General features: G+C 32.6%; 1 protein-coding gene across 1 annotated transcript in view; it reads left to right on the top strand.

The window, feature by feature from the left end:
- The window catches only part of ADAMTS19 (ADAM metallopeptidase with thrombospondin type 1 motif, 19), a 285,046-nt gene that overhangs the window by 82,504 nt on the left and 187,247 nt on the right, over positions 1 to 15,295 (top strand). Inside the window, exon 8 of the mRNA XM_011942132.1 lies at positions 8,919 to 8,962. Within this exon, the coding sequence (XP_011797522.1) occupies positions 8,919 to 8,962 (44 nt within the window). The remainder of the gene's footprint in view (positions 1 to 8,918; positions 8,963 to 15,295) is intronic.

The raw sequence follows: 15,295 nt of genomic DNA on the forward strand, positions 1-15,295 counted from the left end.
CTACTTATCTGTTTATAGAACTTTCTAATTTTTTGTTGTTAGAGAAAATGTTCTATAAATATGGTTATATATGGTTGTAAACATGTGCTATAATACTATTTATTTAGGGTAGATTAAAAAGTACTTGCTCTGTCAAAGGGTACACATATATAAAATACTGACAAATACTGGCCGACTGTTCTCCCTTTACTCACTTGTGGGACAAGTCTTCTGTGGAGGATCACCCTTTCTCCATATTTCTGTTTCCAGTGCCATAATAGTGGAAAATCACCCCACTAAAGGGAATATTTTATTCCTAAGTTACCTAGTACCATTTGGTTAATAAAGATTAAATGAGTACTTCATGTAGTTAAGGAAAAAAATCCCTTTCTAGTTAGTGTAAAGATGATCAGCTATTTAGCTTTGTAAGAAAACTGTGAAAAATAGAATAACATAAGAAAAAATGTTAATCTCCATGGATTGCTTGTTCTTATCCATATTTGACAGACTAAACTCAGAACCAGGCTCAGTTTCTAGGAAATGCTCATCGTAGATAACTAGTAAATGTTGGGGGTTATGTGTGTACATTAGTAGGAAGAAATTTTAGCTCAGGGATCAAGTTTGGTGTCAGCTAAAATACATAATGCTTCTACAAATCCAAACCTATCTGAGGTCATATATTTGTTAAATTGTCCTGTGCAGTACAATAAAGTAAATAGTTTAAAGCTGACCTAGTTATGCTTCTGGGTTCATAGTAACAAAAACACAAAATATTTTCTCTCAACTCTCAACTCTATGATTTCTTAGGGCAATTTTCACATTTCTCATTGAAATCAGGGAGAAGGCATACATCTTTATGCCCTTTGGAAATACTCTTTAAAATTCAATTTTATTAATGATAGCTTTGCCTTTCCTATTTACAGAAATGCTTTTAGTTTACGTATAATACATGTGAAAGTTAGTTTCAAACTAATGCCATTGGCAAGTAAGAGAAAATTTAATAAAACTAGAAATTGCAAAAATAACTTGATTTAATACAAATTACAGAATAATTTTTGAATGAATCATTTATAGGTATATCCCAAGGCACTGTTAAACTCTACAGTGAGGCTCATTCTCAGATGCATCTTCATTCTTGGAAATTAAAGGCTACATTTCATTTTTTTCAACATAAATCAGAACTTAGGCAGAATTTATTGGCCTTCCTAGTTGCCAGAGTCTAACAGTATCATTTCTATAAACTCACATAATGAAACTCTATGATGCAGACTTCAGGCACACAGAATCTACATGAGCCAAAAATGAGAGAATTTGAATCCACATGATCAAAGGTCTAGTCAGCAAGTAATCTCTATCCCCATCTTATAAAATAAATATTTGAATATTTTGAATTAGGAATACATTGGTGTTCTGCAAATAAGTTGATTATTGGAGAAATGAAGATTAAGACTTACAGTCTGATCTGTGGTTTATAATGCTGCTGACTATTTTTCAATTTTAGTGAGAGGTACTTCTAACGTTTCTGAATGAAAGAACTAGAGTTTGTTTGTTTGTTTGATTATTTTTTGTAATGTGCTTTTTTCATTTGTTTGCTAAGTGAACAGAAATTGGGTGTGTGGTGGACTCTAAATGCCTTTGACAATAAGCAGTGCATTTGTCATAGTTTTATCATGTTGTTTAGTTACAGATGAAGTCCCATGTTTCACATTATGTAAATCAAATAGTCATGTTGCAGCCTCTTGCATCATGATATGATGTATTATATATTTAGAAAAACCACCCCAAATCCCTTTTCCCCTATATCTGAATATACTTTTCACTTAGTGATTCTTGACCCTAAGGTGAAGATTTGATTTTATGTGGTTCTTTAATTTTTTGCATTTGCCATTTTATTCAGTATCATCTGTTTCGGGTGTTTCTTTCTCCATTTGTTTGCTGGCAAAAGCTGTTGAAGAATAGAATTATTCAGTGTTTAATATAACTCCCCAGACTTCTTTCTCACTGCTCCTGGGACCCTTATCACATTACAGAGGTGATATGTTTTATCCACTTCTGTGCCTTTCAAGTAGAAGCCTATTTTATTTATCTCTGTTGTGTCCTTCCCCTTATTTAGTACATGGCATATTAGAGACACTTAATGTATCCCACAGTGTTCAGTTGTACAGGCCGTACACTACACAACAGTAGAGGAAGTCATTTATGTTGTGTATAATAAATGCGTCCATATAATTATGCAGTAAACAACTTCTACCACTAGCGATGGTATTCTCGTAAATGATCTCTATAGTTTCCTATGCAGAGAAATGATATTTTGTCATTTATTTATAATAATAATGCTAGAAAACCTTTCCATTCATCTCCATCTATAGTTATATTGAGACTCTGAATATGTTTTGCTGCCAGCAGAAATTATTTTCCTTTATCATTAGGATATTATTTGTTTTGAGCCACAGAGACCAACTTTGCCTAAGTTGAGCAACAGAAGAAACAGTTGGCTTATTTTGATTCTACATTTTCAGAATCAAAGGAAGAACTGAAGAATCAGGCATCAGGAAAGATAGCAAAGAGGAAAGCTCTAGGCATCTCATCTACTGAGTTTTGATGATTCAGAGCCATTCATATTTTACTATATTATCTCTTTTCCATCCTCTGAAAACATGGGTTTCAGTGTGGGGGGATAATCCTATGATTGGAAGCTGATGACTAGAATACACTGACCAGAAAATATGATGCAATAGAAGGTGATTTCCCAGTGGAAAGATGCTAGGGAGTAGAGTTGGGGAAGGATAGGATTTACCTCAGTACTATGAAGGAACCATTTGGCTTTGTAAAAACCTTCCTTTATAACCCTGGGAATAAATGTTCTGATTGAGAGCAGTCTTGTCTTGCCCAGACTTACAAGGTTTCCTGTTTTGTATCTTGTATATTGATGGGGATGATGACTGCTTGGAAAAAGTAGTTGCATGTTGTTTACCATGGGAAAAGTTTAGGATAGGGCAGCTATAGTGGTTATGTTTTATGAGATAAAATTTGGATGTATCTTCCCTCGTTTATTTAGAGTTTTCCTTCTAGTTTTGGTACATATTTTCAGAAAGATATATATATATATATATTTACAATAAAAGGCATAAATATTAAAACTCCCAATACTGACAATCAAATTATTTACTTCATCAAAATTTCTTTGCTTTCTTTCCTATTTACTTAAATAATTTACCGAAAAATGCATCTACTTTTCAACATTCATTCAGTTGGGTCAGTAGACTTTTAAGGAGTATGCAAGCAACCTGATAGGATTATATCATCTATATACAAAAAAAGTTAAGATTAGTGTACCAAGTGCTGGCAGCCGTCTTTAAATTATCAAGAATGGATTAACTAGTTTTTTTTTTTAAGAAGGAGTTTCACTCTTGTTGCCCAGGCTGGGGTGTAATGGCATGATCTCGGCTCACCACAACCTCCGCCTCCTAGGTTCAAGTGATTCTCCTGCCTGAGCCTCTCGAGTAGCTGGGATTACAGGGATGTGCCACCAGGCCTGGCTAATTTTTTGTATTTTTTTTTAGTAGAGACAGGGATTCTCCATGTTGGTCAGGCTCATCTTGAACTCCCTACCTCAGGTGATTCGCCCACCTCGGTCTCCCAAAGTGCTGGAATTATAGGCATGAGCCAATGCACCCAGCCTGGATTAACTAGTTTTTGGATTTACTAGAATACAAAAATAATAGCATGTTTGAGAAAAACATTAAAATTTATACAAACTGGTGAAAACATGTTATAATATTTCTGTTGTCTGGAAATATACCGTAATTGGTAGACAGCACAGTGTAACATTACATTATGTCTACTGTGTTTTAGGGATAACCTGCTCCCTTTCCAGTATAATGAAGTGAGTTTTTCAGTGGGCAGCAGGCCCTCTTTAAAGCAAAGATTTCTCTCAATGCATTATAAAGGCAAACAGAGGTAGGGGAAGCATGGCCACTAAAACAAACTAAAGCCAGGTATTTGAGGGTGGAGTTAATTAAGTAAGGAAAGAGAGAAGAGATAACATGCAAGAGGGCCTGAGTCTTTGCCTTGTTTGAGTCCTAATGAAATACTGGAGAAGTGTTCTCAGCTAAGAGAACCTCAGGACTAATACATCTTCCACTGATACTTCATGAAGCAATTCATGTGATAACCTATCATATTTGAATTATTTTTGTTATTTATAACTAGAGAATGGTAAATGTATTCCTAAATTTTGGGTGTGATTTAAACAAATTAAGTTTGTATTAAGTTCAATTTGTGCCTTGTATTGAAAAGATATTATTTAAGGTTATTGTTTATCTTCTCTATTTTAGCTCTACCTTTTCCACATTACTCTTATAATTGAGTCTATATTTGTTTCATATAGTCATCTCTTTCAGAATTTGTCAGGAGAAATAGAGAACAATTTTAATAATATTGATATTAATATACTTCATCCCTATCTTATACTCATGGCTAGCAACAATTATTTTTGTCTATCTCCAACCATTTGGAAGAAAAATAACAATATTATAGTAATCACTAATTTTTTACAATAATTTATAAGTAAAATAATCCCCAGTTGTTGAAAGACATTTTTGAAAAACTATTAAATATCAACTGAACATCTTATTGAGGCAGGTCTGCAGTCTTTTAAAGCATTTGGTGAAGCTGCATGATATAAAATGTAATAATAAAATAAGGAATATATGGCTTGTTTCTATATATATTTAGACCTAATGCTAACAATAAACTAATGTGTTATTTTACTGTACTTCATTCCTATATGGTAGGTCACAGATTAAGTCCAGTTCTTTTAATTATGTGATAATCTGGCTGTCTAGATAATCAGAAAATGTTTCCCTATATGAACATCCATAAACCATAGCAAAAAATACAATAAGCATACTTTTACATGCACAGATGAGCCAAAAATAAAGCAAGTTCTGGCAAGAAGTTTAGTAAGCATCTAAAGTAATGTGGGAGCTTCCCTGAGGGAGTTTTTTGAACTAAGCAAATTTAGGTTTTTATGTTTTAATGAGTCTGTGCAAAGTGGGGAAGTGGAACTGAAATGATTACACACAACTAGAATTTGTAGATACTTAGATCCTTAATAAAAGTATGCACCGTTAAAAGTTCTGCCAGCAAGCACAGGTTGTGAACAAGGAAACATTCTGCCTCATCCATGACCCCAGGTTAGGACAAAAATGCCTCCTCTGGGCATTCATTACAATGAATCCGATTCCAGAATTGAAGCACTCAATGAAAGTATATGCAAAACTGCTGTGAAGGGACTCTCTCTCAACTTACACGATGAGGCAACCACAATTAACATCCCACTGACTGAGTTCATAATAGAATTCCAAAATGACCAGTGATGTCATATTCCATTTTAAGAACCCAGAGACATAATAAAGAATAATAATTTTTAAAAAATACTAACAGGGATTATAAAACAAGCATGTCCATCTAATTAAAAACAATCAAAAATTTCAAAATATGAGAATAAGGTGTTTTTTTGGGGATAAACAGTTTATTTGAAAATTGATGAAAATAAATGTTCTCGGGAAGACATATGGAATAAGGTACTTATACTTAAAATTTCAATTTCTAAATTGAAAAGCATATTAGATCCAGCTGAAGAGAGCATTAGTGGATTGGATGATAGATCTGAGGGATTCTCCCAGCAGGCTACATAGAGTGGTTAAGAGATGGAAATACACAAAGGTGCCTGAGCATTACAGACATCAGAATGAGAACTATGATATTCCTAAAGAAGTTCTAGGAAAAGAGAATGGAATGTCAGAGGGATTAACTAAATAGATAATGGTAAGAATTTTTAAGTATTCATGGATCTTTAAGTTGAAAATATACCAAGTACCAAAGAAGATAAATAAAAACAAAATCAGTACCTTGACTCATCTTCGTGGGACTGTAGAATTATAAAGACAGAAATAGTGTTAAAAATTAAGCAGAAAGCAAATGCATGAAAAAAGGGCAGAAACTGTAATCAGAGACTTCTAATCAATATTTATGAATGCTAGAATAAAATGAAATGGTATCTTCAGTGTTTGAGAGTCAATAAAGTTGACTTTATAACAACTCAGTTACTGTTCAGTTATGAATAAATGCAAAACAATAAAAATGAAAGCAAAAGAAAATAACTAGGAAAGTTTACCATTCATAGATAGATTCTCATTGAAAGAGATACTGAAGAATGTACTTAAAGTAAAAGAATAGTGAGATGTCTAGAAAGTAAAGATACAAGATATAACTGAGAAAATAAATTGCTAAATAAAAAGGCAAATTGTTGCATAAACCCTGATGGTTTTTAAAAGCAACTGTCCAATTTTAGATTTGAAAAATCAAGATGCAACCATAATTTCAAATTAAAAACACATGAAAAATTGAAGGGAGAGATTGGATTAAAAGAGTGTTACGTTCTTGCCTTTTTCAGGAGGAAGAGCTTTACATATTCTAAGGATATGTGGTAGGCAGGAAAAATAACATCCCCTGCAAAGATGCTTATGCTCTAATTTCCAGAACCTGAAAATATCCTGTATGGAAGAAATGACTGTACAGATGTGATTATATTAAGGATCTTGAGGTGGTGAGATTATCCTGGTGTGAGGAAAAAAGAGAGAGAGGAGAGTCAGAGAGGGTCATATGATGATGGAAGCAGGGGGCAGAGTGATGGAATTGTTGGCCTTGAAAATACAAGGAGGCCCTGAGTCAAGAAACCTGGGTAGCCTCTGGAAGCTAGCAAAGGCAAGGAAACATATTCTCATCTAGAGCTTTCAGAGGAAACATGATACTGATGACACACTGATTTTAGCACAGTAAAGCCCATTTCAAGCTTCCGGCCTTCAGACTGTAAGTTAAAGTTTTGTGTTGTTTTAAGCCACCAAATTTATGGAACTTTTACAGCAGCCATAGAGAACAAATATATCATACTTTAAAATGTAAAAGGAATCACACATCAACCACAATTTAATGTTACTTTCAAAGTAGCCAAAAAAAGTGAGTAAAAAATAAAAGGAAGAAAGAGAAAAGAACAAAGAAATATAACTTGGTAAATAGAAATCATAAATAATAGAAATCTAAAGATATCAACAATAAAATAGAAAAGAATTAAACTCATTTATAAAGATATTATATAACTAGCTTTTAAAAGTTTCACTATGTACTCTTTATAAGAGACTCAGAGAAAATGGATGTTAACAACAAAATGAAAGAGATAGGACAAGCAAATACTAATGCAATACTGTATATTAATATTTGTTAGTATCAGATACAATCTACCTTAGCAAAGTAAACATATGGATTTTACATGATAATAAAAATAATAGTTCAAAATAAATTTAGAGACTGAGTACTTAATAAACAATAAACTTTGAGATAAACAAAGCAAAAATTAAAATCACAGGGAAACATAAAAAAAATTATAACCACAATGGAATTTTAACAGTCTTTTCTTGGTACCACGTAAAAATCAATCCAGAATTGATTATTCTACGTAACAATTGTATATCAGCGCTTTTAAGAGCTAGATGGAACTGCACTCCAAAAAAATAAATATACATTTCTAATATACAAGGAACATTTACGAACACACACACACATATATACACATATATAGATATATATATGTATTAAATCACAAATGCTGCTAATGAGCCAAGCGAGATGTGAATTGAAAGCTAACCATTATCAAGATCAATGTAGACTTCATTGGTGAATAGGCAACAGTATTGTGCTTTAATTTTAAAAGTCTTTTCTTTTTTATCATTTAGATACAGCTTTCAGATCCTGTAACAGAGGAAATTTTTTTTAAAAGATAATTTTACTTTCTCATTTATGTACACACGAAAGACCTATTGTAATATTGTTTGTGATAGTAAAAATTGTATAGAACCTAAAAGCTTATTGCTAAGAAGTTGCTTATATTATGATACACTAATAGCAGCAATAAAAAAAATCCCCAACAAAACATCACAACTAACTTTTGAGAGCTTACTTTGTGTGTGGCATTGTTTTAAATACCTTATATGTGTTAATTCATTCCCCTTGCACAGTAACCTAGGTTTTTAAGGTTTTCTGTATGTTAAATCATTTAAATTGAATAATAAACCTAGGTGGTAGATATTATTACTACCTCTGTCTTTTTGATGAGGTGACAGAGGCACAACAAGGCTAAATAAGTTGCCTAAGGTCATGTAGCTAGTAAGAGGTAGATTAAAAGTTTTGCTTTCATATATTCTGCCCCCAAATCTCATAACTCTTATTAAGATATATTAAATTATGTTCTATGAAATCCTAAATAATTGATAACAAAAGTGAAGCATTGTTAGGAATGCTAAGATATAGTTTCAGATAAAGAGTAAAAATTATAAAATATTATACATAGTTAGATCCCATTTATGTAAAATAATAATTTCCTTATACCATTAATAAAATGATTATTAGTCTTTTAAAAATTTTGCCAGTCTTATGATATAAAATATTATGTTGTTTTAAGTTGTATTTCTAACATTTAAATCTTCTCTCTGGAAATAATTTTTGTGTTACATGAAGTAGGTATCTTCCAGTAATTTTTCAAATGGAAAGCCTTGTCCCAATACCAGATATTATTTTTTGTAATAAAACAATAGAGTACTGTCAAATTCAAAACAAGATGGGATCTTACTTTTGAAATATTGTTCATAATATGGGAACTGTCTAATGTCTGAGGATTAATTATATCATGTACAAATGTGCTATAAAATTTAATCTTCCATATCTTAGAATTAAAAATTAATCTTTTTCACAATTTTATTAGATTCTTGGAGATAATAATATGTTTCAATTAATCATATAACTATTAAAAATGAGTCACATGATGTCTTGTTTGTAGAAAATAATTTACCTTTATTTCAGTTTTCTATTTTTCTTTCTAGGAAAGATTTCTGTGTGCACAAAGATGAACCATGTGATACTGTTGGTAAGTGTAAAAATTGTCACACTTTTGGAGTTCTGGAGAACTTGAACACATCACTTGTTTAAGTATATGAAATTATTTGTGTTCTGGTTATAAAGGAATAACTTCAAAATGTCAGACATACATATTTTCTACCTACATGTTAAATTGTTTGTCAGCACTTCAGTTATTAATTAAATAGCTTAAAGACACATGTATCAACTATATATAGGAGATAATCTTTAAGTGATGCTTTAAGGCTATAATCAGTCTTTTTTTGTTATTTTCTCAGAGATACACACATGAGTTTGATAACATTTTATTATTATTAACAACTCAAGACAAAATATATTAATGACATTGTGATTGACTAATTTGCAGGATAACAGATTGTTTTTTGAGTTATGTGTGTTTAAAAATCTTTGCAGACTGTGTCAAAATAAACTACTGATTCAGTATGATTCTTCTTACGTAAAGTGGCAAATTTTTCACCATTTGTATTAGATATCTAAAGTGCCTAAAACAGAACCATATAGCCAACAGAATTCATGAAACCACTGTTCTAATTTTGAGAGAATGGCCACATATATTTTCATGTTTTAAAATGTATCCATATAAATATAAATGTATCTATCCAAAGATACCCCAATCTATCTATCTATCTATCTATCTATCTATCTATCTATCTATCTATCTATCTATCTATCTATCTTTAATTTTAAGTTATGTAGCTGTGTGTAACAATATATTATTGGTAAGGTACATTTAAGAGTTGTAATCTAATTTTGGCATATCATGTAGGGTTCATTTCTATAAGATGAGCAGTATTTTAACTTGACCATTTTGTTGTGTCATTTGTTTTTTATAAAGTGAACAATAATAAACAATAAATAAACAATAAATAAAAGGGGGCAGAAACAGAACATAGGGATATTAGTATTTTAAAAGATAATTCTAACCAGTTCCATTAACCTAATTTTTCATCAACCTCCTCATATGTTTAACATCTTGGATAATATAAGGATTTTTGACATGTATTATTCATAAAACTTACGATGGAAAGTAGTTATAATAATATAAAGTGGATGATGATGGAATCAAGGGAATATTTGGTTCAGAAGGAACTGTCAGCATAAAAAGAGCTGGGCACCTAAGGAAAAGCGGAATTGATGTAGGGACCATCTTCCTACTGTTGACTCTCTTGCCTGCTTCCCCTCCAGTTTTCTTCTTTTCCTGTCTGAATCTCCAGAAATTAAAACTTGATATCTAGTTTTTTTACCCTAACCATGGAAGCTTTTGATTACCAGTAAAACTTGTCTCAAAATAATAACCTTTTCTTTCATGCAAGCAGCAATGTTGCCCCCATTTATTATTATTAAAGCCTTCTTTAATAGGGACAGCTCACATCTTGCCTTGCTCGAGTACATGTGAGAAATCAGCAACTCAGGCAACATCTTCCATAGCTATACACACGAATTGACTCTTTATAGCCTGTAAGCAGCTACTAGTAAGAACCAATTTCTGTTTCGATAACAACAGAATTTCACATCTTGCTAAATCTGCTAATTCAAAATTGTGTGTGTATTTGTGATATGGTATATGTAAATTTTATTTTCTAATTTAAAACACATTTGCATAATTGAGTACCTCAGTGTGTTCTGATAATCAGAGTATGTAAGATTTGGCAGGAAAGCAATTTATTGAGTCTTTGGCTCTATTTGTGCTGTTCATTAAGATCTTCAAAAAAATCAGTTTTAAATATTATAGCATAGGGTGTGAAAATTCCAGTGCCCTTTCTGAATTCTGTTTTGCTGATTCCTTAGGTTGTCATCGGCACCTCTGGTATCACTAAAGCCTAATTATCCCTTCCATATCTTATGGCAGATTTTTTTCCTTTAGCCCAAATATAGATGGGATCTTTCCCTATGTAGTCTTGAGCAGAGTGAAAATCTGAAATATTTCTTCAAGACAGATAAAATGAAAACTTATAGCAACCAAGTCAAAGTAATGTTTTACCCAAACCCCACGAAAACCTTCTTGTCACACTACCTATGCCTATGTATAGAGTCATATACAGATAGTATATGTATACTCCATATACATATAGAGTCCTTCTGTATCATGGATTCCATCTCCATGGATTCAACCACTTGTGGTACAAAAATATTTTGCCTAAATAAAAATATGAAGTAAAATGCAGCAATAACAAAAATACAAAATAAAAATAATGTAGTATAACCACTATTTACATAGTGCTTACCTTGTAAGTGCTAAGTATTATATTAGGTATTAAAGGTAATCTAGAGATGATTCAGAGTATAGGAGAGGATGTGTATAGGTTACAATCAAATACCACCCCATCATATAAAAGGAATTGAGCATTCATGGATTTTGTTATCTGCAAAGTCTTAGAACCAATCCCCCATGGATACAAAGGGACAACTGTATATTAATAAGATTTATAAAGACATTTGTGAGACATAGACACTGTGGTTGCCACCTCATCAACCATGCATCTACCACTGTGTAGCTGCAATGCTATGTTAGGAAAGGATAGCCCTAGGGGGTTGGGTCATGATTTGTCTGGGCCTATCATGGGGATTGTTTCAGGACCACAGGCCTAAGCCAGTCAGCCCATGCCATTGCCCAAGTGGAGACATATGATCTGTTCCCTATATTTGCCTCATGAAGCTGAAAAAGGTAGCATTTTTGATGGTTAGAGCTTGCTCATTTATGCCTCCACTGGATATAAATAAGGAAGGATGCAACCCTTATCACTGTAATCAGGAAGGAAACCATCCTTGTGATGAATCTGACATCATATACTGCAGAATGAAGAGACGGAAAGTACCTTTCTCTTGGATAATATTGTCGAATCCTCCAATCCTGGAGCCCAGTCTAATGTTTGCGTTTCTGAATATGTGAGTCACTATATCCTTATTACTAAGCCAGTTTAAGACTTTTATGTTCCTTGTAGCCTAAGGCATAAAAATCTTCCCTGATGTTCATATTTTCATTTACAGGGCAAGAAAAATATGGGGCAATATTAATAACCTCTATTGTTATTAAGAGAAAATGCTAGTAAACTGCTCTGTGACTTCTTAAAAAATTAAATGAGCATGTATATAGCTTATCAATCATCTTAATAGCTATCAATAGCTAGTAAAACAAAGCTGAAGTGATTTAGGGTTAACATCAATAAAAGGTTTATGCATACACATTTTTAAATCGCTTCATATAATCCAAAGGGATATATTTTTTGATAGCTGCTTTTAAGTCATTGTATACTTCTTTTATCTGTAACCAATGTGAAGTCAGCCATTTTACTTTTAATACTATAATGAAAATATGGAGAGAAGAAAGAGAAAGGAAAGAAGTAGATTTAGTATTTATTAGTTTGAATTGTGTAGGGTTGAATGATAACTTTAAGATGCTTCTCCCTACTCTCCTAGGTATAGTAAGAGGAAAGAACAGCACTTAGAGGATTTGAATTTATATTATTAATGTGAGTTATAAATGGAGAGGAATGCTTGTATTTTCAAAGCAATGCTAAGATTTATGCTTTGCATTGTAATGCAAACAGTATTTTCATGGACATTGTCTCATTTAATTCCATCAAAATCTGAACTCTCTAGTTTTCTTATCATTATTATTTTACAGATGAGGAAAGCCCTGAAAAACAAACAGATCATAGATTTTGAAGTCAGATACCTAGATTTAAATCAGGGCTATGCTACTTATTAACTATGTGAATGTGGGCACACTAACACCTCAAAAGCTTGGATTCCTCACCTTTAAAATAGAGGCTGCATCTTCTGTCTCACAGAATGTTGTGAAACTGTGACAGTTGCAAAGCAGCTAGTTAATTGGCATTTCATCTGCACCAGTTTCTATCACATCCTCTCTCTTTGCTGCTCTTGCTTATGAAGTTGCCTTAATTTTTGTGGTAGGCAGAATAATAGTCCTTAAGAGCGTATTTGCCCCAGTCCCTGGAATTTATGAATACGTGAGGGTACAAAGCAATAAGGAATTAAGGTAGTAGATGGAATTAAGGCTGCCAACCAACTGACCTTGAAATAGGGAGGTTATCCTGTATTATCATGGTAGGCCCAATGTTGTCACAAGAGTTCTTAAAAGTGGGAGAGTGAGGCAGAAAAGTTCTGAGTCAGAGGGAGACATGATTACTAAAGACAGAGATGCGATATGAAAAGGATTCAGCTCATCATGGATGGTTTGAAGAATGAGGTTACTAGTGAAGAAATGTGAGCAGCTTCTAGAACATGCAAAAACAAGGAAACAGAATCTTCCCTGGAGCCTACAGAAGTGAACACAAACAGCCTTTTCAACACTTGATTTTAGCCAGTGAGGTCTGTGTCAAACTTCTAACCTAGAAAACTACAAGAGAATAAATTTGGATACCTTAAACCACTGAATTTGCAATAATTTTTACAGGCAGCCATGGAAAACCAGTACACTTTCTAAGTAATATTGCCTCCATCATTTAGAGAAAGAATAAAGAAACATAATGATTTCAAGTCTTTAAACTGTGGTATCAACAATTCTGTTTCTATGGTTAGTTTTGAGAACTGGTAAAGAGATTAGATAAAAAGTAGTAATTGGTACCATGATATATAAATATTTATAAGGAGTAACAAACTCAGGTTCTGTTAACAAACATGATTAATTATAGTTAACCATTTCTAGCTGAGGGATTAGCCAAAACAACAACAACAAAAAAATAGTCTATGTCTTCTTTTAACAATGAAATAAATTGAATCAGTTCTTTAAAATCTACCCATGGCTGAGCACAGTGGCTCCTGCCTGTAATCCCAGCTCTTTGGGAGGCTGAGGCGGGCAGGTTGCTTGAGGCCAGGAGTTTGAAACAAGCCTGGGCAACATGGTGAATCCCCATCCCTACTACAAATACAAAAAATAAAAATAAAAATAGCTGGGCATGGTGGCATGCACTTGTAATCCCAGCTACTTTGGAGGCTGAGGCAGAAGAATTGCTTGAATCCAGAGGTGGAGGTTACAGTGAGCTGAGATGGCACCATTGCACTCCAGCCTGGGCAAGAGTGAGGCCCTGTCTCAAAAAAACTTATAATAAAATAAAAATAAAATAAAATATACCTATGAAAATACCAGGCTCTGATGATTTTGTAGATGATTTCTATGTTCCAAAGATAGATCATTTCAATGTTATACAAACTATTTTAGAAAATAGAAAATGGAGAGATTAAAACTATGTAAATATCTTACTAAATCCTAAGAGGATAGGGTAAAACAGAAAAATGATAAGCCCTTCTCTATTAGGAAAGAAATGAAGAAAGTCAAAATCAGGTATTAGCAGATATTATCTTACAATGAATGCATTTTTTAAATAACCAAGTATGGTTATTTTATTGCAGATTTATTCCAGAAATGCAAGGGTAGTTTAGCATTAGAACGTCTTAAAATGTAACTACGTATTCCAATTAAAGATAAAAACCATATGATCATCTTGTTTGGATAAAGAAAATGCCTTTCATACGATTCAAAACACATTCATGATAAAAACTCTTGGCAAAGTAGGGAAAAGTAGGAACTTTATTAACCAGTAGAAATCACTTACAAAACAACTTGTAAATATCTTTCCTTTTAAACAGTGGAGCATTAAAAGCATTCCTTTTAGAATCAGAAACAAGGAAACAACTCTGCTACCACCACTTCTATTCAACAATGCACTGAAAATTTTAGGCATTACAATAAACTAGATAATACTATTATCTACATAAAGAATAAAACAGATTATGGAATTAAATTATGAGAAATGGTAGGAGACTTTAATTGGTAGTTAGATATCAAATCAATATGCAGTAACAAATTGCATTTTGTTTTAGTCATAGGCAGTAAGAAATTAAAACTTCTGTTTATTTTATGTAAAATATGAAATACATTGAAATATATCTAATGACAACTATGTAAAACATATGGAGAATATTATAGACTATATTACAATTCAATAAAGAAGACCCAACTTGATGAAGAGACACACTCTACTCATAAGACTAAATATGATACAAATGTTCATTTCCCTCAAACTGATCTATTAATACAATGCATTCTATTAAAATTCTAACAAGAGTTTTGAAGGAACTAGACAGGATGATTCTAAATGTATAGAAGAACATAGGTCTGAAAATTGCCAAGATATTGGTGAAGAAATAATATAGGAAGGAAGGAAACCTGCGCTATCAGATACCAAGATATAGTACACAGTAAATATGAAAACGCAGTTGCCCGTATTTGGAAATTGATGTATACTGCAGATCACTGGGTAAGGCATAGTTCAATATGTGATGTTAAGATGGTTATTCA

This window comes from Colobus angolensis, unplaced genomic scaffold (assembly GCF_000951035.1).
Source record: "Colobus angolensis palliatus isolate OR3802 unplaced genomic scaffold, Cang.pa_1.0 Scaffold206, whole genome shotgun sequence".
Taxonomy (NCBI): domain Eukaryota; kingdom Metazoa; phylum Chordata; class Mammalia; order Primates; family Cercopithecidae; genus Colobus; species Colobus angolensis.